The following is a 27,768-nucleotide window of genomic DNA, read 5'->3' on the forward strand; positions in this document are numbered from 1 at the left end:
GCAGCTTCGGGGCTGACGGCCCCAGGAATTTGAATTTTAAATGACATCAAATCCTGAGGGAGGAGCTCAGCTTTGGGGTGAGGGGCCAACTGGAAATGAGATGCCACCCATAGAAGATGATTGGAGCGGCGACAACCGACAGGCACACTGGGGAAGAGCTGTTTCTCCTCAATTATCCAAATTTACAGTCTTTTGCTTCCACTACAAAATTACATTATCAGTCTTCACCGCGGAGGAATCATTTGTTTATATTTGTCTGTGGAAAAAATACTTACTCAAACTGCTCCTCTAAAAATATATAATTTAATAAGATGTGTTTTGAAGAAAGACTCATTGTACCATACTAAAAAAAAAAGAATCTCATATCTTTGACATGTTTGACAGTCAAATATTGGTCTTTCTTTCTAGGAAACAATAGGTTATATAATCTTAATGTTTAGCGTACGCGGTGTGTTTATCACTACACTCTGGGCGGGGGGATTTAATGCCAGAGGATATCTGCGCTAAGAATGTAGATGTGAACTCAAGTGTGTTCAAATGAACCGTCAGTCGTTCAAAACGAACTCACACGGTTTTATAACAAAATGGTCTTCAGAATATTTAGTAAAAAGAAAATGTCAAATGAATATTGACAAAGAAATTAAAAAATCTAATCTGTTGTTTTCTTACCTCCAAGGCCAGGGCGGAGACGGTTATCATAGCCATCGAGCAGGCTGTCTAGGATTCGTGTGAATAGGGTGATGTTGGTTTTGAAGGCATCAGATGTGGTGTCTGCCTTTACCGATCTGCTCAACAGACACATGATAACAACATGACAAACTGGAGGACCCTTCAAAAACCATTTGAAGAGTACAACCCCCAATTACCCCGTAAAGACCTGATCCATAAAACAAAATGTCATTGTTCCATTTTCATTTCAAGGCAGAACATTTATAAGCCATCTGATCATAGAGCCAAAACGCAACTTAGTATGCAAATGAAGTCAGACATTCAGATTAATTGTAAATGAAGTCACAAAAGGGAGTACATTAAAACTGAAAATAATCAACAACTTTGTCAGCTCAGGAAAAACAGGCTCAAGTCAATAGTGTTTCTATTAAAAGCATGGAATGTAAATGTAGATTTCCGTGCATTTTCTGCCATTGTGTTTGACTATTTTTCCCAAAAATGTCTACAGCAGAGATCCCCAACCTTTTTTTCGCCGCGGACCGTTTCAAACAAGTCCGTAACTTTTGCGGACCGACAACCGGTGTTGGGGGAGCTAGCACCTATTGCTAATGCTAACAGCTACCCGCTAGTCAGTACTTAAAAAAAAAAACTTTATTGAATAAATCAACAAACAATATGACAATACATATTCAGTTAAAAAATAAACCATCAATCATCAAAGATTAGAAAGTTTCAGGAAATCTGATTAATAGATGTGATGGATGGTAATAACCAACGGCAGAAACTTGTGTCTTCAATGACGGCGTAATTAACTAGCAGTTTGTTAGCGCCCTAAATTAGCGACTGAATATGATTTCGGAATGGCGTTGTGTTGATGTCGATGGGAACTCCGTACTTACACCGTCAAATCGATTAAACTGTGATAAAGCAGGCCGAAAGATCGAAAACGGAAGTTAAGGTAGCCGTTACGCCAACACGGGAGCTCACTTCAAAGTAAAAGTCTTCATTTAAGGCCATTGCATGGCATAAACGACGAAATGTATTATTTGTTCATCTTTATTTTGAAGTTTGACATTGCAGAGGCGGCGTGTTCATTCAATAGGGTTACAGCTTCCGTGACAGGTCTGTCTGAAATGACTGTCTGGACAAGAGGCAGGAAAAAATCCTTTATCATTAATTTGAGGACTTGTTTCACCTCAAATTGCCAAAAAGGCTCCCATACATGCGGCTCACGTGATGCATGTGAGGTTTCAAGTTCTTCTGCTGCTATTACAGTGATTGCGGACTAATAATTGTTGTCTTATTGTGATCGTGCACCGTTGTATTTTCACCAGCCCTTCCACAGATCGTGCCCGTCCGGTGCCGTGGCCCTTGAGCCGTACGCATCACGGGTCAATGTCAGAAGCGAGTTAGTTTGTTTATATCTTTGATATCCGACTTAAGATCCACGTCCATCTTTGTACTCACTAACACAATTCAGTGCACTAATAGAATGATTGCATCTTATTAAGCGTTTTTCCCCACGAGTGCCACTTACACAATTAGTCTTTTCTAGTAAAGTCAGGTGTTGCACTAATAAAAACGCTACTTGACCCAGCTGTTTGGTATCTGTCATGCACTAACACCTAAATGCCTATTTGCTATAGTTTTGGATTCTAGTAACACAGAGTTATCGGAGTTTGAAATGCCATCGAGTAATGGAAAGCAGTGGTGGTAAAAAAGCGCCTGTCAGAGCCTGTCTGCTAGTGCCCTGAATTGAGTCACTAGTGACAACAAGGAGCATACTAGTGCATGGACCTTAAGCTAGATATCAAGGATATCGAATTATAGCTCAAATGTTATTCTATAGTCCATAGATATGAACGTTATTGCCTTTAAATTATTGGTCCCAGGCCAGGGTATTCCCAGCCTCTCGCTTGATATTGGTGGAAAATGTGCAATGTGTTGATGAAAAGTTTGGAATGATATAGAAAGATATGGAATGATCTAAATTTATTGACTAATTGGAATGATACTGATGGATGTAGAAAGAAATTGGTGAAATTGTGCAATATTTTGAAGAAAGGTGCGGACTTGTTTTTTAATGTTATGGAAGGCTGTTGTGTTGAAAGATAAGAAATGATATAGAATAAGATTGAATAATATGGCTCATGATGGTGAAAATATGGCATGTTATTAAATGATATGGAAAGATATGAAATGGTATTGGATTCTATGGCTTGCTCTGGAACCATGTGGAATGATTATTGGTCAACACTCTGTAATACATTGGTGAAAATGCGGCATTTCTAATATGTGGACATTTTCAGAATGTTAAAAATCATTCCTAGTGTGAAGTGAACCATCTGAACATTTCCAATTTGGAATGGCAATGATGAAAATCCGATATGCTGAACGTGTCACATGGAATGAATGGAGAAAAAAATGTGGAATGATGACGACTTGTTCATTTGCAACAAGTCAATAACACAACCCATCTGGTTTATCATCAGCATGCCTCCCGGTTATGGCCAGACTGAGGGCGCAGAAGGCGTTAACTGTCTCTCCTTGGTGCACAATATGTGCGTCCACGGATTACTGAGAGGCGGAAGGTCTCTTTGCGCGCGCATACGGGGGACACACGCACACACACAAACAACCAACACGCATTTCCTCTAGGCGTCTCCCTTTCACGAAGTCCTAAACTCAAAAACCTCACCTGGTTATCCACCAAGCCATGAGCGCCAGGCAGGAGAGGAGCAGAGACGCGCTCTTGCCGCTCCACATTGCTGCTTCAACACCGACACGAGCAGGACGCCCACTGCAACAAGCAACGGATTGAAACATAACATACAGCTAATTGCATCGAGGAAATATTGAAAGCCACGAGCAGAAAAACAAGGCGTGCACTCGGACGCGATGTGATTGGCGGTAATTAGTATTCAGTGACACGTCCCACGCACCCACGCACTGCTATTGCCACAAAATAATGGATCATGTCAGGCCACGCATTTTACGCCTTACCACCAATCAGGCCATAATCATGATGATCCATTTTGAAATGGAATAAATGTGATGGAGACGTAGAGTATAGAGAAAGGAGGCTTCACCCCCTTCTCCCACGCGTTTGCCGTGACAATGGATGTGCTTCTTTTGTGTCAAAGCGCACTCACCTCAAGTGCACAAAGTACCCACGGCAGCCGCGATCGTCGACGGTGAAAAAAGGAAAAAGTTAAAGCCAATTCACAGCCTTCTCCCGATGTGATGAATGGATAGAAGTGTGTCATGAGAACAAACACATTTTAGTCCCAGTCAGCTGGAATGCACCGGCTCCCATGGTGGCTCAAACGAGGCAATTAAATGAAAGAAATACGTTGGTTAAATAAGGGAGCGAATAAAATACATTAAAAAAAAAAAATCAAAACAAGCAGTTTGAACCTGCTGCTTTCAATGGATCTTGTGCAATATCATCTTGCGCTCCCGATCCAGATTCGTGATTAGCAAGAAGCACATTGAGTTCCCCCCACCGCACGCACACACACTCACACACGCGCGCGCACACGCACAAACACACAAATACTCACACAAACTACAAAGGCTGAAGAGGACACACACTGGGTCCTAGAGGTAGTTCTTCCTTCTTAGCTCCTATTGAGCCTTTTTTAGTACGCGTGTACGTTAAACGTTAATTGATGTCGCTTCCGCTCTAGCTGCCCGCACGGTAACGTATTGATTATGCAAATTTGCTCACATTCTGAACTTTGGTGTGATGGAAGTGATGTTTGCAAAGGGGATTTTCTGGCTTCAGGTTGAGCGGAAATGCTCTGATGCTTTTGCTGCTTTGAGTTGCTGGAGCATAAAATCCACGATGGTGAGGAAACTGACGCTCGTGTTGTTTTACGGTGAATTGCTGTCTTTGTCCAGCAGAGGGCAGTGTATGCGAGTCATAACAGACAGACAAATTTAGATTTGCTGTTTCAGTTCCTGATAGTGACTCTCAATTAAGACATATAGTGTCCTGGAACCAGGGCAGCCCAGAGAAACGCTACTAAATGAAGATAATAGACTGCTGGGTATAAAATATAACTATTTCATGGGAAGAAAAAAAAAAAGGCTGGAAATTTTCTGTTGGTCAATGCTTCTGATTGTGTTTAGATCAACAGAGAAAGCCTTATTGGCCTTGCCCAAGCGCTAGAATTTCAACACTAACTTTATCCATATTCATTGTCAGTCATTGTGCCAACCGGGACACGCTCTTGACATGAGTGAGTGTGATGCAATGCCTTGCAATGAATGATGTGCTGTAAGAGAATGCAACTCAAACAATAAAATTAAAACAATATTTTGCATGAACAATATAACATGGGTTTGACGACTATACAAAGGTGTTTGTTTCGGAGCTCTTTGCTCATCTTCACTGTTGGACTTGATAACAGGCCGAGGGGTCACGTTTATTGGGACGACCTTCCTCATTGATCACCTGTCCGAGGTATAGATTAGAGCACAGATCGATAGAACAGCAGTGTCTGAAAAGAAGTGCAGGTAGGCGACAATTGTGTGATAACGGTCTGACCCCTGAGGTCTGTCGCTCTGTTTTGATCTGTGCGTGAGGGAGTGCTTGTGGGCTGCTTTGCTGTCTCTTAAGCCGAATGTGCTGACTGATCACCCTCCACATGTCCAGCCCTACTGCTGTTTTTATGGTTGGCTTGCATTGTGACTGTAATTTTGATTCATACGTACTGCATATATATATATATATATATATATATATATATATATATATATATATATATATATATATATATATATATATATATATATAGTGATTAATTAGTTAAAAACAATTAAAAATTGTAATCACTTGAAACATTTCCATGATTAATTCCGATTAATCAAATTTTTCAACTACAATTTTTTTGTGAAGCTTGTAACAGATAATTACTTGTATAAAAAATAATATATTGAAATTGATGCAAAATCACCAAATATGAAATATATTTAATTCAAAGACTGTTCTAATAGCTTTCTTGGATTCTTGAATCCGATCGCAATGGAGACATCATTACAGGCATTTTATAAACATTTATCAAAAATTCCCACAAGCACCACATTCCACCAGTGTTGGTTTACGAGGCCCAGTAGTAACTTGAGCACTGTGTTTTGTTTCGAGATGATTTGCTAAGATGTACAGCTAATATGGTAAAATATTTACCAAGTGCGCAAATTATTTTTGAAATAAACCAAACTGAGTTAGCTGAGTTAAAAAAAATTGGATAAATCACCTGAGTTAACGCTTTAATTTTGACAGCTGAAAGCATTTACTCAGGTGATTAATCCCAATTTTTTTTAACTCAGTTAAATATTTTAACTCAGTTAACTCAGTTTGATTTACTTAAAAAATAATTTGCATATTTTGCCATTATTATGCCATATTAACTGTACATCTTTAGCACGTCTCCGAACAAAACACTGTGTTTAAGTTACCACTGAGCCTTGCAAACCAACACTGCTGGAGTGTGGCGCTTGTGGCCTGTCACAATGTCTCCATTTGGATCGTATTCAAAAATCCAAGAAAGCTATTAGAACAGTCTTTGAATTAAATATACTTCATATTTGGTGATTTTTCATCAATTCCAAGATATTATTCAAGTAAATATCTGTTACAAGCATTGCATTTGAAAAATGTGATTAATCGCAATTAATCATGGAATTTTTTGTGATTAATTAGTTAAAAAAATTCATCACTTGACAGCACTAATATATATATATATATATATATATATATATATATATATATATATATATATATATATATATATATATATATATATATATATATATAAACACCTACACACTGTACTCTTGTACTCTGCTGGACAACGACTGTAATTTAAATCTCACAGGCAGAGTATAAAACAGCAGGAACATCAATTTCCTCACCATGGATGATTTTCCGCTCAGGCAACTCAAAGCAGCCTTGTCACATCTCAGTGTGCTCTCATTGACATTATAGATCATACCGAGCATGATAAAAAACATCACATCTGCAATTTTATATTTGATTTGATGCACCTGCGCCAGGTGCATACAAACCACGGTGACATTTTGGGGACGTGATAGCGTGAGTGTACACTATGTTGCTGTCAGCTGCATGTCAGGCAAAGCTGGAAATGCTGTGCCATTCTCTGGCCCGTTTCCTCGGCAACAAGCCGTGAATGACAGAGAAGATAGCTGTTAGGAGAGGCTGGAAAGATTAGGAGCCCAACCAGTGGCTATGATACCCTTAAAAGAACTGTGTCAAGTCAGAACCACTGTGTGATTAAGAACCTGTCATCAACGCTTTTTCTCAAAAGACGAGTATTTTGCATGGTACAAACCAATGATACCTTGCTGACTCGCTACATTTTATATTTGTCTTCTGAAATCCTGGGCCATGAGAAGGAACTCCACAATAAACTTCAGCTTTACAGATTCCTTATGCAAGTGGTATGTGAGGTGGTTCTAAATTATATTCTCACACATGGTTGTATCAGATGTCATATTTGAGGTAATTACCGCCATCTAGTGGCACGATCTGTTATATATTTTTTGTTTTACCATGTTTCATGTTCATGTCTTAGGTTTTTTCAGCCCCATTCCTTGAATCACGCAATCAGCTTCCCTTCACTATTTTCCAGATGTGCCTCGTTGTTTCATCTTACTTTTTTTTGCAAGTATTTTAATCGATATTGCATGTGCCTTGTTTCCCTTTTAATCTTTTCCTTTTTTATGTACCCTGCACTCTCGCTTTACCGCTCTTGGACAGAAAGAAATGACTAAAGTCCCATTTCAAAGTCACAAAGATTGGAATTGACTCACCATGATATGAAACATGACACGATTAGAGAAACGTGACTCGCGACAACCATGAACTGACACAGATTGAACACATCCAGGAAACTAAACACAAACAAACTGACGAGACAATAAGGCACACCTGGACAAGACAAGAGTGGCTGGAAGGAGCTGATTAGTTGACAAATACCAAACAAGCAGACAAGACATGAACATGGAAAACAAGGCCAAACATGAAACAAAACGTGTCCCCGCCCCCTAGAAAATGCAAAAGACCACAAAACACAGATCCTGACATTATGTGAGAAGGACTAAACAACACGTGCAGTGTTGTACGATCAGCTCAATTTTGAGCCTCAATTAACACACGGGAAAGCACAAGTTCATGGAGAGTTCATGTTCTGCCATGGCATGTCACCATCAGAAAATATTATGCTTATGTCTACATAGCTGCATGCACTTTATATAACTCAATAAATGAATCGCAGCCACGTATCGCTGATGAGAACAAAAAGGTCTGTTCCCTGACCTGAGTGAAGATGCATGGTAATGTGGCAGTTTGTGGAACTCACTCACTCACTCACTCACTCACTCACTCACTCACTCACTCACTCACTCACTCACTCACCCGCCTCAGGTTAAAACTACTACTACACAATTTATCTTTTTTTTTTTGTTTGTTTGTTTTTGGTGGCTATGTCTCTGTTGACAGCAAGTTCAAACAATCGCTGCATTTTTTTATCCTTTGCTAAAATTAACTGCCGTGCACAAATAGCTGAAATAAACCGCGGGATCTCACGCGTTTGTCTTGCTGCTGTCAAACTGGAAAGCAGCTCCAGATCACGTGACAACAGAAGTGGAGTCGTTAGCAAGGAAGTGGAAAGCACACGTTGCCGAGGAAATTACAGAGATTTCCAATGTGTCACTTGCGGGTACTGAGTTGTACCTTTGAAATAGCGACGTGACAGTCACGGTCTCACTCGCTCAGTCTCGAAGTTACGCACGCACGCGCGCGCACGCGCGCAGACGCACGAGTACACGTGCACAAGACGACATTCATCTTAATGTACATAATATTTCACAATCTGCTGTGAGTGATTACGGATGCGTGTCATTTTGCCACAACATGCTTTACAAAAAAATTATCTATATTGGCGTAAAAGAAAGCAGAACTGAACTTGCATATATTAAACTGCTTTAGATAAAATCTGTGTCAGAAGTAGGGAAAGAATAATTTCTTCAAAAAATATATTAATGTAAATACGAAGTGCAATACAATACAACTTGAGAATAGTGATTAATTACTGGAGTGTGACTTTTGTTTTTTCTTGTTAATTGTCATCGGCATCGGTTTAACACAAAATATTTGATCATATCCATGTACATTTTAAAAATGTACCTAATTTTAACTGGCCATATACGTTTTAATAATAAAAAAATGTTGCTGACGATGATTCTGCTATACCTGCAAACAGCCACCAGATGGCGGAATAGCCAAATTTGTGAGCCGTCTTGTCAGAGGTTGGTTCTCAGTCTTCTGTTTTAGTAAAAAAGAAAGAAAGAAAATAATTCTCAAAACAGGTGCATCTCATTATGCAAATTCCCATCAGTGAAGTAAACTGACTTATTTTGTAAGTCTGCCTACAGTTGTACAACTAAACACAACTGGAAAACTTTGTGACTGGAATATGTTCCAGTGTGACATTTGTACCCTGTGATCATTGAGAAAAAAAGTCATGATCTGTTTGATTGTCCATGTCAAGGGGTGATGAAGTGATGGGAAGTGGACATGTAATGCTTCACAGCATGTGATGATTAAATGCCTGACAGGAGGCAGATGGTAAAGCCAGCAGGAGTTCATGGCATGCTGATTTTTCGAGTTTATGTCACCACCAGTCGCTCTGTTGGACTGTGAAGGTTATGTTTCCATGACACACACACATGCGTGCACACACACACACACGTACACCGTAGTGTTCTTTTTCACATAATAATGAAAGGGGGAACGACATTGGAATTTACTGGGCTTGGGTATGTATTGGGGTCTGTCAAAATAAATTTAGTCACTCCATTTATTGGCCTTATTGCCTCCAATTTTTATCTCAATAACACACAAGCTCTCCAAGTGTCCACTTCACGGATCTGCCTTTGGAGGTCTGCCTACAGTTCTTCATAAAGGTACATTGCACGTCTCGACCGGCAAGCAAGTCTGCGTCAGCGGCCTTACCAAAACGTGTCACGCCGCACCGGTTTGCATACACATCTTGCTTTTCGCCTTGTGATTTTTCTTCATACTGTTGTTTAATACATGTGTTTTTTTTCTCTGTGCTCTTTCTGCACTTGAGTCCTCCTTACTTCCCACGCGATCAGGTCAGTTCTCTTTCTATAGCCATTAGCCATTCTTTTTAAAATGTCTTGCAAGTACATACATTATACTAAATTATCAATTGTCTCCCATGATAAAAAAAAAATGCAATCAGCAATCGGGCTGCAATCTTCTCCCGTTATCCACCACTCACTTTAATTTTGAACAATGCATTATTTCTCATATCAGAGGGTTTGTGTACAGGATGTTTCACTCTCATTCTCTCTTTTTTGTTGGGTTCTAAATCATGCAGAACTTCTGTTTGACTACCCATGCAAGTTATGTGATATATTTGCAATACCGTCTACTCCGAGTCCATCTGTAAGTCTCTCATCGTACTCTCAATCCCAGTCTGTTTATCCTGCAAATAAATGATCCAGTCTATATTTGTCTCGCCTCCCACTGACATTTCTTATATAGAAAGTAGTCGGTTACAACAGCTGTGCTACTGCGGATTTATTCATTGTATCTCCTCATCTAAGCAGGTCTTTATTCACGCGATTGCAAGCGCACCTGGTGGGCATTTGGCTTCAGCTCACCTGTGACATTAATGAGGACAAGCGCTATAGAAAATGGATACATTTTGATATTTCATCACAAATTGTATTGGAATATATTCATCAAAAAATGTAATAGAAATAATTTATGGACAATTTCTGTTGTGTCCCAGTTGTAATAAAAATGCAGTAAAAATGTTCTTGTGACCTCCTTGCTCAATGTTGGAGGAAATGATCCATTTTCTGTAGGACTTATCCCAGCTAACTGTGGGTGAGAGACCTGAGTCAAGATTCAAAGATCGTCCTGACTGCACAGCAAAAAAGGTGATAGGAAATGCCGTCACATTGGTTATTCCTTTTTTAAAATTTACAGTTAAAGTGGAATTCAGGTTTAGACACTGGACTTTACACAGACTTGATCAGCAGATATTTTACATTTTTTGCAAAATTGGTGCTTCGTTGAAATATCCCAATTTGCCAATCGATCAATGATGTTATATGACATCCACAAAATGAAACAATACGGTAAACACAATTTGTTCCCTCCAGGGGCGCCCTATGCTGCCATCGATAATAATGCAAGGTTTCGATTTTTTTCCCCAATATTTTAAAATTATTTTGTCTTGTGTGTAGGCGTGTGTATTTAATATGCATCAGTGTCTTTTGGAGAATTTTTAGGGTGTAATTGCTATAAATTTTGGACGTCAATTATAAGCAAATTTTGAATATTCATGAGTCGGGCTCGACTATACAGTAAATAAGTTGTATAAATAGATTGGATAAATTTGTCCACCAGTGATCGTTTATTTCAAACTAGCTGATCGGCTCCAAAATCATGTAAAGCCTATTAAAAACATCCACTTTCACTCCAAACAGTGTATTGTTTCTAATTCCCCTACGAATGCCCCATTTGACCAAGATCATCAAGCAAAAAAAAAAAAAAAAAAGAAAAAAAAAAGAAGAATGACTGGAAGCTGACACTACGATAAATAAATCCTCCAAGCTTCTCTGTAGCAGCTTTAGAGGAATTTAATGTGAGAGGAGTTGGCATCTTTCTGGCATCAGGAACGACAAGCCTGAAAGAAAACTACAAAGAAAGGGGAAACAAATCCGCACAATGCAGCGTTGGCAGCTCCATCAATCATGTGCGCACTTATTTAGAGCACATAAACAGCAAACATCAATCTGTTGTTGACAAGCTCCTCATTACGACTAGCCTGGTTTCTGTTTTTTTTTTTTTGTGTGGTGAGTTCTATTCCGCGCGTGGTAGTGGCAGGCAGACAGCGAGGGAGTGAGTGAGCGGGGCAATAACGGCAAAATCAATTTCGCACATGACTGCGTTCGGGAGAGATGAGTGGCAGCGGGCATCTTGATCTGTCTATCAGCCCGCATTTCTCTCACTGGCATGACAGAATCATCTCTCGTGTTAGACTAACAGATCGACAGGGGCCAACAACGATAACTACATGGATGAAGAAACAAGGCGTCCTCCACGTGTTGAGTATGCACACACACACACACACACACACACAGGAGATGTACAGTATGCACAATACAAGTGTTATGTCATTGGGAAAAAAATGCAGAAGTTGAGCCATTGCAAAAAAGCGGGCAATTGTGGTTGCACGATTTCATTAGTGGCACCTTAAAAACATTAAATGTGAAATGATTAAAGCAATTGAGACTATTTGGACACGGGGCTGGAGAAATGGCTGAATTTTGTGCAACGTACCTTTTTTTCTACTGATGATAAGTAAAAAGAGAAAATAAATGGGGAAAAAAAAGACAGAATTTGTTTTTTACCTGGTGAAAGGACCAAAATGTCTCGTGGGTCTTGAAAATGTCAAAATGCCCTAAAATGGCGTGCAGTGAATGGCTTTTAAATTTACAACTCAAAGGAAAATGAGGGGGGTCATGGGCTTATGTTTGAATATTATTATATGTTGTAACAATGTTAATGTTTAAAAAAACAACAACAAAAGTCGGCACAAATACCAGCCACTTTTTTCCATATTTTACATTCGCGAATATAAGACAGTTAAATCAGCTGACTAAATAATCAGTCATGCCTAAGCTATAACCCTTTAAGTAACTGAAATTTGAACACAAACAGTGGAGCAATGCATGTAGACAGATAAAATAGCATCACAGGTAGTATATATTTTTCATCCTAACTCAAAACCAACTAATTTTATTATGGCTTACTGAGTGGTTTTGACCACCTCCATGCATATCCATATCTGTATTATACTGCCATCAAGTCGCCAAAGCGCGCACAGCGGACGTAGCAGCACAATGTCCATTGGAATGAAGCAAAAAAAAAAAAATAAAAGCGGCAAAATCAAGTAGTTTGGGGAGACTGGAACAAATTAATGACAATTACATTCATTTCATTGGGGAACAATGATTTAAGACACAAGCAGTCACAGAATGAGTTAAGCTTGTATCTCAAGGCAACATTGTATATAGACCTGTCCACGTATAAATTATGCCTGGTAGGATGGAGTTTTCAAATAAATACAAAACATTCAACACACTCACCTGACAACTTTATTGTTGCAGTGATGGACTAGCTAGAAAGTGTTTTTCTGTGCCATTTAATCTCACATGATGTGAGGTTAAACCATTGCAGAATTCTCGTCCATACCGTCAACTGCCACTGAAAGAAGCTTATTGTCATACTAATTAATAACGTGACATTATCATTTTCTGTCTACCAGACCCTCCAATTGTTATTTTCAAGTGTTTGGCTATCGATTGAGTTCCTCCATCTAGTACAAGATTGATGCTTGGTGAGTACTTTTCATAGTTGACCAGACAAAAGCTCTTTTTTTTTTTTACCTTTGGAATTCAAACTGAATCCAGATCTACTTCACATTTTGGGCTCTATTTTCGTAGACGGTGCACCTGCACATTGGGTTTTCGTATCATTGCAAGGCTCGCCACTTGGGGCACAGGCACACAGATTCAGAGCTATGCACAAACGTGTAACGTATTTCAAGTCTAAACACAACAGCAAACGCTCCGATTCATCGTACTAGATTTTCTAATCATCCCATTGGGCGATACAGCTATGAAGGTGGGGGGGGGACACAAATTGGATGCGGTCTCCAAGTGCCCACTTCGCCACATAGACGTGCTTCCGCAATGTCGAGACTGTAGTGCACTGGATTTGAAGTGAATAAAAGGTTGGCCATGATTAAAGTCAGCGGTGGCCATTCCCAAAGCAGGACAGCCCTCCCTCTTGTAGATCCGCCAGCCTGTTCTCACTTGTGAATTTAGACATAAAAACAGAGCCCCTTAATATGCTGTAATAGAATAAAATCAGTTAGTATAAATAAATCTATTTACATAACAATTAGAGTTTGAGAATGGCGATGCACACATCCACACAAATTGCCAGATGCAGGATAGAAAAATAGTAAATCTCATGCGTACACATTGAGCAAGCTCAAAAAGAGGAGAAAAGCGCAATCCAGTGTGCTCGCTTTCGTCCGTTCAAGGGAGTCAAATATTTTGGAATTTCTCTGAATTTGTTCTCATGCTCGCTGTTCCTAAAAACAACATGTGTTCTCTCAGGATATGAAGGTTTTGGCAACATATCCCTCACGCCGCTTATATTCCTTTTTGGTTTCCCATCTGTGAAAGAAAATGGTGCTTCGTGCTCGTTGCCAGAATCTAGCCTCCTTTAGCCACCATGGTGTCCTTGGATAAGTAAACCACCCAGTATACCATGTTGAAGGCCCCAAAAGACACTGGGAAGAGGATCCGTGCGTACTTGTCAATTTTGCTGGTTCCGCCCATCCCAGCAGTGGTGGGCTGGGAGCACGGTGTCTGTTTTAGCTCCACTTTGTTCCCCATCATCTGGAGGCGCTCCAGTTTGGGCCCCAGCAGATGCAAGGAAGCGGAGGTGGTATTTTGCTTGCACGGCGTCCCCGCCGTCACGTCTGGCGTGGAAGCGGCAGCCTGGGGCGGATTCTTCACAAGCTGTTTTTCTTCCGACGACGAAGCCACGCTGAGCACGCTCTCGGATTTGGGGCTGGAGCGGGAGAGGGTGGACGAGCTGCCGTTGACGCCGCCGTTTAGAGGTCTTGGCGGTCGCGCTCCTCGCCCCACTCCGGAAATGTTGCTCGTGGACTGGGCTCGCTGGTGACTACGCGGGTCTTCTTGGGAAATGTAATTCATCCGCTTTCTCAGATTACCGTTGGTGTCTGGGTTTTGCTGCGAATGCAAATAAAATGTCAGTTGCACTGGAAGGGATCCACTGGACACCACAGACATTTGCAATAATTCGATGAGTTCGCACTAGTGATGAGTTGAATAGTTGGACACTACTCACAAAAAATTAGGATACATTTTCAGGTGAAATTTAACCATGAACATCAAATGCAACTCAGCTATCACAGGTGAATTTCATTTGATCGTGTCAAACTGTTTAATATTTCTTTTTTCTTTTTTTGTGCACAAATTGCTGCAGTCGATTTTAGTAAGTTACTTGCCGTGCTTAGTGTATTTCTTTTTCTTTTTTTTTTAATTTCTAAGGTTCACTTGCACTCTTTTCTGTGACTCTTCCAGTCTCCATGTTTAATGTTGCAACCTGCTGATGACACTCTAAGAAAAGTGTTGATTAATCTTTAAACATCAAATCTCATTGGCCCAAGATATTTTTGGGTTAAATTCATGCATCAAACACTTCATTGTTTTTGTCGTTCGGCAATGGCAAAAAAATGGCAAAAAGTACTGAAACCTTTGGAGTGTTTGAGATGTTTGAAGTAAAAAAATACAATTTTAAGTAATAATGGCGGTAAAACTGGTGGTACTGCTCTGTTATTGAAAGGAAGATGACAAATATGAAAAATAATAAATACAATTATGAAAATTAACCAATGAAAATCAGGCATTGCTTTTGATTTGTGGTTTTGCAGAATTATTTCATTCATTCATTCAATTAATAAAAGAAAAAATGACGTTACTCCTAGTAAAGATTGAAAATAATTTTGACCAAAGGGTCCTCCAATCAGCATCAAAAGTGTCTTCAAGTTTGTTTGTTAATCAGTCAGTTTGTGTATTTAAAGCGTGACAAAAAGTCAGTGCGCTGTTTGGGGACAAGGTGTGCACCACACTACAAAATGGACCAGAGGAAGCCAAGGACGGGAGATTGTCCACGTCTTTATCATCATCATTTTTTTTTTTTTTTTTTTAAACGGAAAAATTTGTATTTCGCCTCCTGTATTATAAAGTGCGTTGGTTCAACGTAAACCTCGTCCAATTGATCTGATTACTGTCACGATCCATGTGTCATCGTTGCAGCAGAGTGGGCGTGGTCGACGGCGCATTACCCGGGGACGCGCTCACGAGCGACACAGCTGCAACCTATCAGGACTCTGATTCAGGACTATTTAAACCTTCGACGCGCACACTTGCGCGTCGGATTATTGACCCAATTTGCTCTCGTCTATGTGCCCTTGCGCTCGTCTTGCCCAAGTTTTCTCGTGTATAGTATTTGTTGATTGTCGATTCCCTTTATGTTACAGCTACGTTTCGGCTCGCTTTTTGTTATCGCTTCGATGTTTGGATTTAACCTTACCCTTTTGTGGAAGGACATTCTCGTTTTCGGTTTTCTTGCGTTGCAAGCATTTTCTGTTCCTCGTTTTGGTTTTCCTGGTGTGAGTTTGTTCCACCAGCGCTTTCCGTTCTCGTCGCCCGACGACAGTAATAGTAGATTCCCAATTATTAATGATAGCAAGTTATATTGCCTATCGACTGCCCATTGTCATTTGCCGGTCATAATAAACCCTGATTACAGAACATTTTCTCTTGTCCGCGTTTTGAGAATCCACCCTCACAATTACAGAGGCCCTCACACAGATGGTCTTTATCATGAATCAGACGTCAGGGTCGGTGCAATGCAGATGTCACGTATCAAGGATTTCACCGGTTTCACACAAGCTTAAGACAGAAAGTAGGTAGTTCCGCATCGCACTGGTAAGGCAGTATCGAGTCAAAGAAGCTTATCCTTAGGGAGTTGATGTTTTCCAGCAGGCAAGAGTGCGAAGCTGCCTGGCACTACAGCATTTGCAGAAATAATCCACCCCCACCCAACCTCTGAAACTGAAAACATTCAATGTTATTGTGTCCAATGTGGAGATCGGAGTTGCGTACGTGTTTGCGTGTCATCGTGCAAGGTGGCAAATGCTATCAAAGTGGACCCTTCACGTGATGAACGTTGCGTCAAATCTTTTCAAGGGTCAACAGGACTTGCGTTTTGAGTAAAATAGCATTTCCGCCCGCCAGCGGCAAGGCATCTCCGAAACCTATACAGATGCAACCAGGCTGTGTTGCCGTGGCAACCTCCTTAATCCACTGAAGTGCTGTTGTCACTGCATTCAGGCGTGATTACACCATAGTGGTTGAGACTTAAAGAAGTCGGCGGAAATCAACGACACGCGCATTACTGAGCCCTGATCATTTAATAGTGTGAAATTCTAAATCTTTACAATTGGCGCTCGAATATGAAAACTGAGTGTATCCCTCCCATCGTATTACATGTGAACAAAGCTTTAAGAAAGCTTTTAATAGCTTATTGATATGAATTCTGTGTTCCTCTTTGTTAATGATCATTTCTGACAGTATTTCAGAAATAGCTATGAGAACGACGATATCTTGTGGAGTCTTTAAAGTTAAGAAGCCTTTATCCAGGCTTTTTTTTTTTCACCTCACCTTCACATATATATTTATATCCTTTTATGTTGAATAATGTATGCATGGTATGGGGGAATTGCGCCTGATATTATTTTCGTTATCTCATTTATACTATTACAAACATATTTTACTAAATGCATTAAAATAAAATAAAAAATACTGATGACTTAGTAATCATTTAACTCTGCATCTGAAAAAAGATGCATGCCCATACATTCTGTCATAATGGAATGTGTGAGCAGCAAGGCAAAACATTCTCAAAGGTTGTTCAGCACCACCGTTTGAATAGTACCGTATTTTCCGGACTATAAGCCGCTATTTTTTTTCTCAGAGTTTGAACCATGCAGGTAATACAACAGTGCGACTTTTCTGTGGATTTTTCTTTCACCACTAGGGGCGCTCTATACTTCAGAAAATACACTAAATAAATCCCCATTTTTTTCCCCCTTGGGTCAGTTCTGTGTTAATTAGCAAAGTTGTTGCCGTGTTAAAAGGCAATGTTTTAAGAATCTATTTATGAATCTTTATGTGCATTCACCGAACAAAATCGTTCTGTACAAACAACTCTTTTTTTTTTTCAACATAGTTTTAAAACTGTGGCTTATAGCCTGGTGCGGCTTGTACATGTTTGATTTCTTATTCATTTATTTATTCATTTATGCATTTATGTATTTATTTATTTAATGTTAGTTAGATGCTGTGGCTTATATACGGTTCATGAATGTGAACACTGAGGGCTCCATTTTTGTGATCGGCGTGAGGCAAGTGAGACCCGACATTGACATCTGCACTTCAGGTCATTGAAAGGTCCAGGAATCACATATGCCGTGTAAGAGCTCATCTTCCACGCTTCTCTTTGAGAGACATGACATTTACCTGCAGCACTTCCTCCATGTCCTTGACCTTGACTGGCGTGCTTTGGGGTACAGGGGGGCATTTGGCCGGCTTCCTCTTGGCCCGTTCGAGCTGCGCGTTGGTGAAGTAGTTGACGGCAGCAAACTCAATAAGGGCTGAGAAGACGAAAGCGAAGCAGACCGCAATAAACCAATCCATCGCTGTGGCGTATGACACTTTGGGGAGGGAGTGGCGAGCGCTGATGCTGAGAGTCGTCATGGTCAGCACGGTGGTGATGCCTTCGGGGGGTTCAAAAAGAGAGTTTGGACAAAAGTAAATGACAGGAGTAATGTGATGTCGGATGTTAAATTCAGTTTGCTTTGGAAGTGAACTCCGCTAAACTAACTGACACTTTAAAGCAAACACAATGGCTCTGTAATGTATATCAAAAATAGAAACGACATCAAAAGCACTTTTTTTCACATTTATAAGGAGTATTTTGAGTCCAACACCGTCTTTCGACAAATGAGTGATCCGTTACATTTTCTATGTCGCTTAACCTCATTCGTGTCGCTGGTAAAGTGAAGCCTATCCTGATTTAGGGCGAGAGGTGTATTAGTTATTTCACCCATTTTTTTTGTGTGTGTGTGCGTGTGACTCTGCAGTTTGTGCTTTATTATAATTGTGTGGAATAACATTTGAGATTCAGCACTGTCACATGACCTGCAACACTTTCCCAATGAGCTAAACGCCACCGTGTCATATCCTGTGAAAACATTTTAATCGGCATTATTTGAGATGAAAAAGTTTTTATCTTTGGCTTTGTTCGTACAAATGATGTGCAAAGCAGTTTAGTTTGTTTGTGTCCATAGACAGCAAACATCTTTGTCGTCTTGATTTGCTCAGCCACCACCAAGACAGTCAGCTCACAAGTCTGCGCAGTGTAAAAATATGTTTTTGTTCTGTTGTAGTTTGTAATTAATTTATTCATAATTATTATTTTTTCCTACTACTGTTATAATTTAGAGCAGTAATTCTCAACTGGTAGGTGAGGACCCATAAGAGGGTCGTGGGTAGGTAGGAAAAAAATAAGAGGGGGGCCTTTGTTAATGAAGTACCAACATATGACTCACTTCGTTTCATTTAAGTCATTCGCTGCCATTGACGGATATAGAAGTCATAAAGTGCATTATTTTCACCTGAGTTTGCAGTGAATGAGTACAATTGTTTTATATTCATTTTTTACGTAAGTACTGTAATTGCGACTTTACTGTTGTTCGGTGTGTTTAAAATACGATTTTCAAAAGCATTTTTTTTTTCCAATACATTTTTGTTACTGTTCTTGAAACTCACTATGATATATAATATGACAAAGCCATAGGCACAGATGAACTAAATTAAGAAGGTGTGCATGACAGCGCTAAAGGACACAATGTAATGAATCTGATGGAATGTCACATTGTCGCTGTCACGGTGCCATAAAAAAAAATAAGGACAAGACGAATGCCGATGCGAGAGTGTGTACAAGGTCATGTGAGGCTCCTACAAAAATGGAAAGATACTCGCTCTATATGCTAACACTGCACCACTCGTCCTCTGTGTCGTTAACCAATTGCAATAATTGAATTTAGAGAAAATCCCCTTTATATTGGCAGTCCAGTGCCACAAAGTCCTTCCTCCACCTTAATGCATCCGTCTACTTGCAACCGAAGGTGACCACTATATAATTGTGTGTCAATCATAAACAAGCAAATGACAATTCTAGGTGGAACGGAGCTTGCAGATGCAAGCTGAGTTCATTGACTTATCAGCAAAAATATTTTGTAGGGCCTTGGTTTTCATTAAAGAGAGAAATATAAGAAAAACAATGTTCATTGAAATATGTTGAGATTTGCAAAAATGTATATTTGACAAGTCATAACGCATCAGGGAGAACATAAGAGATTCAGTTTTATTGTTTTTACGTTTCATTATTAGCATTGGTTATTCAATCGAGTTCAAATGTCATAAAACATACATATACGTTTTAAAAAACTTAGTGCCCTCCTCCCAAAGACGTATTTATACGTCTTTGCCTTTTTTTGCGTCATTGCTCCGTGTTTTTATCGCATTACAACACAATATTCTATTCGCCTCGCACAATCAGTAAAAATCCAGAAAAGCGCTGGAATTGAGGTGTTTCTTCTAGTGAAAATGTCTAGGATTAAATGAGTTAACAAAGCATTTACCGTATTAAATGGCACACCTGTAGTTAAGCCGCAGCAACAAAAAAAATTTTTTTTAAAAGATGTACAAAAAATTAGTTGTTTACTGCATGTACCAAACAGTTTTGTACTGTGAATGCACATAAAGGTATATAAACAGATTGTTAAAACAGTGCCTTTTAACACAGCAACAACTTTGCTAATTAAAACAGAACAGACCCAAGAGAAAAAAAAAATTCTGAACTATAGAGCACCCCTACCGGTGAAAGAAAAATCCACAGAAAAACTGCACCCTTGTATTAGCCGCATGGTTAAAAAAAGGATGGCAATTTTGTTTTTTATTCTATTTAGTAGAAATTTAGTTTACCCTTTACATTTCTATGATTATAATGGAATGTTTTTAGCACAGAAACCAAATAAACATTTTCTTTTTTTTTTGCTTCCATTTGTCATGAGCTGAACTCAAACATCCAAGACCCAGGTAAGACATGACAAAACAGGAAACAAAACTAAAACGAATCCGCACACAGTCAACCAAAAAATGCAGATCATGACATGTGGCATAGCAAGATTAATTAGTGCAACACAATCATTTAATATCATTTATTATGCCTCTTGGATGCATTAAAAATGTCTTGCATCTTTACGTTCAGTTCATGAAAATGGGAGTTAAAAAAAATAAAAGTGTTGCGTAAAAGTCGGCTGGTAAAAGCTCACCCTCACCCATAACCAAAAATGCGTTTGCATATTCTCCTTTAAATTGAAATGCTCTTTCATCAACTTATTCTTAAATGTCCTCTCAGATCACGGGCAAACGTATTTCAATATAGAATCTGACTCAAAGACAAATGTTTTTCTCTACTCGTGTATGTTCCACCGTGTAAAGCAAGAGAGAAAAGTTGTTGGGATGATTTCGCAATTTGTTCTTTGAAGTACACGCCTTCTATCGCCATCATTTTAGTTGGCTCCACTGTACTTAAAAGGTGCCGTAAAATTTGTTCATGTCTAATCTTAGCTTTCAAACAACACTGCGAATCGGTAGAGCAGCTCTTGATATTTGCCGTAATTACACAGAAAGAGGAGACACTCCAAGCAAATTAGCAGCCAGCCAAAAGGTTGAACACAATGAGTGAGGACCACGTACCGAAAACTGTGCGCGCCGGCACCGACTCTTTATTTATCCAGAAGGACACTTGAGAGAGGATGACTGTCATTATGCAAGGGATATATGTCTGAATCATGAAGTAGCCCATTTTCCGTTTCAAGTGGAAGAAGACCGTCATCACCACATATTCACCTGCGGGATCAAGACGGAGGAATTAGCGTGATGAACAAAACATTCCGACACATTTCACTCATGAAAGCTTTGGACAGCTTTTTTTTTTTTTTTTTAATGTCATCCTACATTAAAAAAATTTTAAAAATTCACTCAAGACGATTGAAGGCAACCACATCGCCTAGATGCTGCTAAAATTTTTTTTTTTTAAATATTTATTGATATGAAATGCGGAATGTCCCTCGCGCCAAAGAAAAGAGAGCAGATGAGCACGAGAAATGTTAACACACGTGTCAGGCGATATGAAAATGGTGAGAGCCCGCACCAATCTCACCTGTGATGGACTTAATGGTTTCACTGGAGACCGTCTGGCCGATGAGATCGTACTGAACCAAGCTAGAGGACTCTGGGGGGACCTCCACAGAGTGCTCGGGCCCTTTGGTCCAAGTATAGATCATCTCGGTTTTCGGGTAAGCGTCTGCGAAAATCGAAAGAGAAAACCCCATTATTATCATTTTTACCATTAATCCTTTTCTGTGACTGACTTAGTTCATATCAAGATGGCGGTTTATGTCCCAATGTTTCCCTCATAGTTCTTTGGCCACTCAATAAATGCACAACAAAATGACAGCTGTCTTTGCCTTCCACTCCCTATGGGACTCGGCACCAGCAGGATACCAACTGTGCTGCCAAAATTAAATGACTCTGGTGTGTCATGGAGTGCGCACACAAGTCCAGATGGAGAAGCAAAAAAAGAGAGTGTGGGGGGGGGTGAAGGCAGAGGAGAAAGAGGGGGAAATGAGCACAGACACGCACACACACACACACATGGCAGATATGGAAAATAACGGCATAGGTCTTTGCCATCCTGGGGCACAGGAAGGGATCGTGACCTTTCTTTTGCTTCAGGCCACATCACATCCAGGGTCGTTTCCTCGTGACTGGAGGTGAGCACCAAGAGGACGACGAAGGGGGGGAAAGGATGACAATCACCGAAAAATGGGAATTTGTCCTCTACAATGTCATTATGTTGTGTAATTGACAGAGATTGGCCAAGAGCAAAGGGAAACGTGATTTCCATTCCTTGTTTCTCTTTTGCAGATAGAATCTGGAAACGGCTGCCTCGCTCCGATAAGAATGAGCTGCTCGATTTGAGTAGCTACTTTAATTGAGATAAGGCTTTTTTTTTTTTTGCTGACCAGAAGACCCGCCACAAACAATGGTGCTGAGTTGAGCTTTCATTGTTCACTGCTGAGCGCAAGAATGAAATGAACTGCCTCATTATTATTATTAGAAGACTGACATTTTGGGTTTTTCAGCAAAGAATCAATTTCAGCGCCAAAATGGGAACAGTCATGTGACTGAGTTTTTTTAAAAAACATTTTATGTGCAGCACACACTCACACTCCAGCAAAACTTACAGCTTCCAAACTTGAGGGGGCACGCATGTCCATCCATAGGGAAGTCCACAAGCTTCATGGGACATTCGGCACTAATTGTCAATCTGTTAACCATAACACAGAAGAGAACGAGACAGTGAAAGACTGACAACAAGACAAACAGGGCTCTAATTTCTGTGACTGGCGGACAGCCTGCTCAGCGCGCAACCCAACACTACACGGAGGCGGGTAATTTTGCAATTGGGCCCTGGCCGGAGGATCCACAAGAGGGTGGGCTACACAACTGTGGGAGTGATCACAGCTGCTTTCAATCATGGCTAATCAAAGTGACTTCTTTCAATCCTTTGTGCGCTAGATGCTGACTCGAGTCCCCAGCGCATCTGCGTCATGAAGTGGGGACGTACAGAACCCTTGATCGTTCGTGTGCCCTCTGCATAACTGTACTGCCCAGTGGGATCATTTAAAAAAATATCTTACATTGATTCAGAGAGTTTAATGCCTCCTGGTCACATTAATAAATAAAATGCAAGGTGTGGCTGTCCACCCTGCGCCAGTTAGACATGGTCTGCCAGGTGTAAGGTTTAAGCCTGGTGCGAGCAAACTATGGCCCGGGGGCCACATGCGGTCCGTTAAATGTTTTAATTCGGCCCGCCCAACTTGAAAAAAATTAAATGAATAAACTCTGTTAATGTTTTATTTTCTAAATACTGGGATATTTTTTTCAAAGACACAAATATTTGTTCACTTTCATTTAGAATTAAATGTATTTCTTTTCTCCAATGAGGTGAGCTTAACAAAACACTCCATCCATCTGCTCCTGGTCTGGCCCCTCTGTCAAATTTTAGAACCCATTGTGGCCCACCAATCAAAAGGTTTGCCCACCCCTGGTTTAGACTGACTCTCTTTTCAAAAAAGTGTTTTTAAAGCACAAAACTATTCAAACTAAGTATGGCTGGATGGGCGGTTAACGTTGGAAATCACAGTTAGAACTCTTTCATTTCATTCTATGAAATATTGATTCCCTTCCTGGATGCTAATTGAAATACAACACCCCATGAAAGTTTGTCTCACAGGACCTCATGGTGTAGAGAATGGTTCCATTCTTCATGATGCGGAACAGTTTGTTGGGCGCCGTCATGTTGTGGGCCACTGACTTCTTGCCGTTCCTGAAGAAAGTGTCTGGTGTCCAAACTTTGGTCACCATCAAGTTGTTCAGCCTTAAAATCTCAATGGGACCCTCATACATTAACCTGCGGTCCACCCACGTCTGACGAAAAAACACGTCCATTGTGTACTCCTAACACATGAAAATGGGCAAACAAGCACAAATTCTGTTGACATTTTCAATTTATTTTGTGAACTGATTTGACTGTACACTGCTCAAAAATACAGGGAAACTAAATCCTACGTCTGATCTCCAAGAACAAAATACGGTAGAAAAATAAGATCAAAAAGATCAGGACACAGCCATGGAGCCATTTCCCGCCAGATGCGGTAGTGATGGCTATATGAAGCTTCAAATCTGTTTCATGAACCACTTGTAGTATTTTTGGACTCCAGCAGATGGCACTCTCTGCTCAAAAGCACGCTGACTTGGCACTTTTTAAACCCTTTATTTAAACCAACAGTGCCATCTACAGGACTCAAAAATACAACAACTGGTTCATGAAGCAAATTTGAAGCTTCATTTTGCCATCACTCTGATACGAATGAAGGTCTAATACCAGTTTCAACTCTTATACTCTTTTACCTGCCCCCACACAGGTGGGCGACTCTGTGTGACTCGATGGTCTTAACTGGTTTCAACTAGTAAGTGTGAAAGGATGTAGACTGGAGCAAGATGCAAAGCCAGGAGAAAAAAAGTTCACTGTGACCCAACGGCCTATCTTAAGACATTTATCACCTTAAGAGGCCCAATCAGAGGAAACCCAACTTGAAGCATCGTCACAAACCAGAAGGAACCTCGGATCCATTAAAAAACAGAAATGGTCTGACAAGGCCTCCGAGTGATTTTCTGACAAGAGAACGGTCATTCATTCCTCCTGTTCCTGCATGTGCAAAGGAACACTCGTGGTCCTAGCGTCTTGGTCACCTGGTCTGCCTTGCACGTTCTTGACACTGTGCTAGGACGTGCAAAAACGCCTTCTAGCCATGGTGCATATGGATGAGCTGCATTAGCTTTGCAACTAATGTGGGCTGCGGGACACCACCTCATGCCACCACTTGTGTCCTGCTCTATTCTCCACTCCTTTCCTCGAGTTGTTTGTCTCATTTGCATAACAGCGGATGAATTCAGATTTGTCATCATTATTGTTTCCTGAAACAATAATTGGGCCTCACAAATCTTCACTTCCAATCAAAGTACACGAAGGAACGATTCTATCTAACAATCAGATCCATAAAAGATGATCTTGATCAACAAAAACTTGATGATTGTAATTATTCCCTAAAACGCTCATTCACTCAACAACAAATGACAAGAAAAAGCGTTTGCACACACATTATAGTCATCACAAAGGTTAACATTTAGCCTGTTTCTTCTATTTCTTCTTTTTCTCACAAGTCAGACTTGATACAATGCAGTGATTCTCAATGTGCGGTATCAATGCTTCTATTGGTACTCAGTTGTATTGAACTTTTTAGGATTAATTTCCTACATTTAGGCACAGTGTTAATGTTGAAGTTGTGCGTAATGTTACAGTGAATTACAATAATATTGTTTTCATAAACAATGCTAATGCATTTTAGTGTTAGTCACTATGGTGGGAATCGGAGCACTTCTCTTTTTAGGTTGGGGTTTCGCCATGTGTGGTGTCTCATTTTCAAAATTGGTTGAGATGGGAAAAAAAAACACGACATGTGTACTTTGCATAACTAGACGAGGTAAAATCCCAGAAATGCAATCAACTGGGCTGATTCCCTGTTTTTTGAGCAGTGAATTCGAGTGAAATATATTTGAAGTTGTAATGATTGGAATGCATACCATTTCAACATCTGAGACAGGACCAAAACTTGTCACATAAATGTCTGTCTTGACCTCAGTCACCGGACCTGATGAGACAGTAAATCACATGTTCAACTTCAAATGCCCCTCAAGTTGAAATCCAGTGGTTTTATTCACACTTAATACTTTGTGTAAACATCCTCCCCTCTCCTCATAGGCCTTGAGTTTGTCAGGATGAAGTCAGACAGCATGCACTCTGCCACATCTGCCTAATGGCTGTTAAAAAAAATGCCTGGAAAACATAATCCTATTTGACCCCCCCCCCCCCTCTGGTGAATGACTGTGGACTTGATTGAAGTTTTTTTTTTTTTCAGCAAAGATAAGCTCAGTGTGGATGTGCTATAATGCAGTGACAACATATACACGCACATTGGTTTCAGACATGTTGAGAAACAAATCTGCACTTTTAAAATATGAAATGCGCATTAAGCGTTTGTCCCGCAACGCGATTACATAACCACACCGGGTTTAAACGTGCGAGTTGAAATGGAATACGTATGATATACTGTTTAACATTCTTGTGTGGGTCGTGATGTCCCGGTTGGAGGTCGAATTAACCTACGACGGGAGGAATGTCGTCACAAAGTTCCAAAAGGATCACTGCGTCATTTATTGGATTGACACAATTGTATTGATGAACACATTATGCTTCATTAAAAGTAAGTTCATGTTGAGTTCAGTGGCCGTCGGGAAAAAGGAAACGGTGCATATGTTTGCCTAAAATGCGTGCGTTATTTGGTAAAAAAATAAAAAAAATCATGATAGAATTTTAAATAGTTGTACCTCCGAATCCAGGTCTCAGTCTGTTATCATAACCGTCAAGAAGTCGGTCTAAAATCCGCGTAAAATTCTCCGGATATATCCTTTCATCCTTTCTTGTCTGTCCTGTGGCGCTCTTAACACTAGACATGAAAATCGAAAAATTCAGAGGTTAAAAAAAAGACAAAGGGGGGAAAAAGAGGAAGTTACCAAGGAAGTAACCCAGTGAAAATGTGGAACTCACCAAGTCGTCAAAGAAAGAAAGTAGAAAAGAGTCATAATAATGATGAAAACGGGGTGCCTCGCCGTCACCATCGCCTTCGTATTGGCAAGAAGCATCTTCGCATGCCATACTTCAAAGCTTCTTCACATCTCCTCACTTCCAGGTGCCTCTTCATGGAGGAGAAGGAGGAGAGGTCAGAAGGAGCGGCGCGCAGACGGAGCAAGTTCTCCCGGCCGCAGCCTCTCCTCCGCCGCAAACGCGCCTTCAAGCCCGGTCACACCTCCCTTCAGCCTGATTTGAGCTGCTGCTCCTTTTCTTTTACTCTTGCATCCACAGAAAGAAGCAAATCCGCCTTCTCGTTCTCTCACTTTGCTTATACGTGTCACCCTCCCTTCTCCACAGCTTGCCTGTGCTGTTTCCTTGTTCCCTCTCTCTCAAATATACTTTGGTCCAACATTGCTTTTACATGACCGTGACATTCACAAGAAAAAGGAAAGATGTAACCGCCTTAACATGAACAGAATGTGCCCTCGTCCTCAACACTCAGCTCAGCATTTGTCGCTTCTTGACAGTGTGGTTGTGACCTCCCTTGCTGCTTTGCATATTACACGTACACTGTAAAAAATGGGGAGTCATACTTACATTTGAAAAAATCTAGGAAAGTTTTTTCACTCAAAAATTCAATGTGAATGTTACAAGAAGAGATTTTGAGTAAATTTCACTAGTTTATTGAATTTTTTAAAAAGCCAATAAAGGGAAGCTGGCTTTTACTTTTTCACAAAGCTCATTTCATACACAAGGTTACTCAATGAGATTGAGGATTGAAGTGACAAACTCCAGATTTAGAGATGGCTGCTCTACATTTGAGCTATGGCTCTGGGAATTGTGGGTGGGTATTTTGCTGGTATCTTCAAAAGGAGACAAAAAAACGCTTCAGAGGTTTGCACCTGACACCAATAATATACTAACGGACCGTAGCAGTGGCATGGTTCGGATACAGAGTGGCTGTCTCCCAACCTTGC

General features: G+C 40.3%; 2 protein-coding genes across 3 annotated transcripts in view; both read right to left on the bottom strand.

Moving 5' to 3' along the window:
* Positions 1 to 7,649, bottom strand: part of gabra2b (gamma-aminobutyric acid type A receptor subunit alpha2b) — a 30,255-nt gene extending 22,606 nt beyond the window's left edge. Inside the window, exons 1-3 of one of the 2 annotated variants that reach the window (XM_088294439.1) lie at positions 7,507 to 7,649; positions 3,368 to 3,469; positions 670 to 785 (exon numbers count right to left, since the gene is read on the bottom strand). In XM_088294439.1, coding sequence (XP_088150565.1) covers positions 670 to 785; positions 3,368 to 3,469; positions 7,507 to 7,556 — 268 coding nt within the window. In that variant the 5' untranslated portion in view covers positions 7,557 to 7,649. Of the gene's footprint in view, positions 1 to 669; positions 786 to 3,367; positions 3,470 to 3,821; positions 4,225 to 7,506 lie in introns of those variants that run through there. The other variant, XM_088294440.1, reaches the window with a different exon arrangement.
* A 4,854-nt stretch (positions 7,650 to 12,503) lies between these two features.
* gabra4 (gamma-aminobutyric acid type A receptor subunit alpha4) lies at positions 12,504 to 27,276 on the bottom strand. The gene is made up of 9 exons (XM_088294437.1): positions 26,768 to 27,276; positions 26,548 to 26,666; positions 25,744 to 25,811; positions 23,837 to 24,057; positions 22,782 to 22,864; positions 21,695 to 21,838; positions 21,229 to 21,381; positions 17,923 to 18,179; positions 12,504 to 14,565 (listed from the first exon to the last, which is right to left on the bottom strand). Exons 1-9 carry the CDS (start codon positions 26,860 to 26,862, stop codon positions 14,023 to 14,025), a joined length of 1,683 nt encoding a protein of 560 aa, XP_088150563.1. The 5' UTR covers positions 26,863 to 27,276; the 3' UTR covers positions 12,504 to 14,022.
* Positions 27,277 to 27,768: the final 492 nt, after the last annotated feature.

This window comes from Idiotropiscis lumnitzeri, chromosome 4, assembly GCF_059441095.1.
Source record: "Idiotropiscis lumnitzeri isolate Australia: NSW breed Sydney's pygmy pipehorse chromosome 4, RoL_Ilum_1.0, whole genome shotgun sequence".
Taxonomy (NCBI): domain Eukaryota; kingdom Metazoa; phylum Chordata; class Actinopteri; order Syngnathiformes; family Syngnathidae; genus Idiotropiscis; species Idiotropiscis lumnitzeri.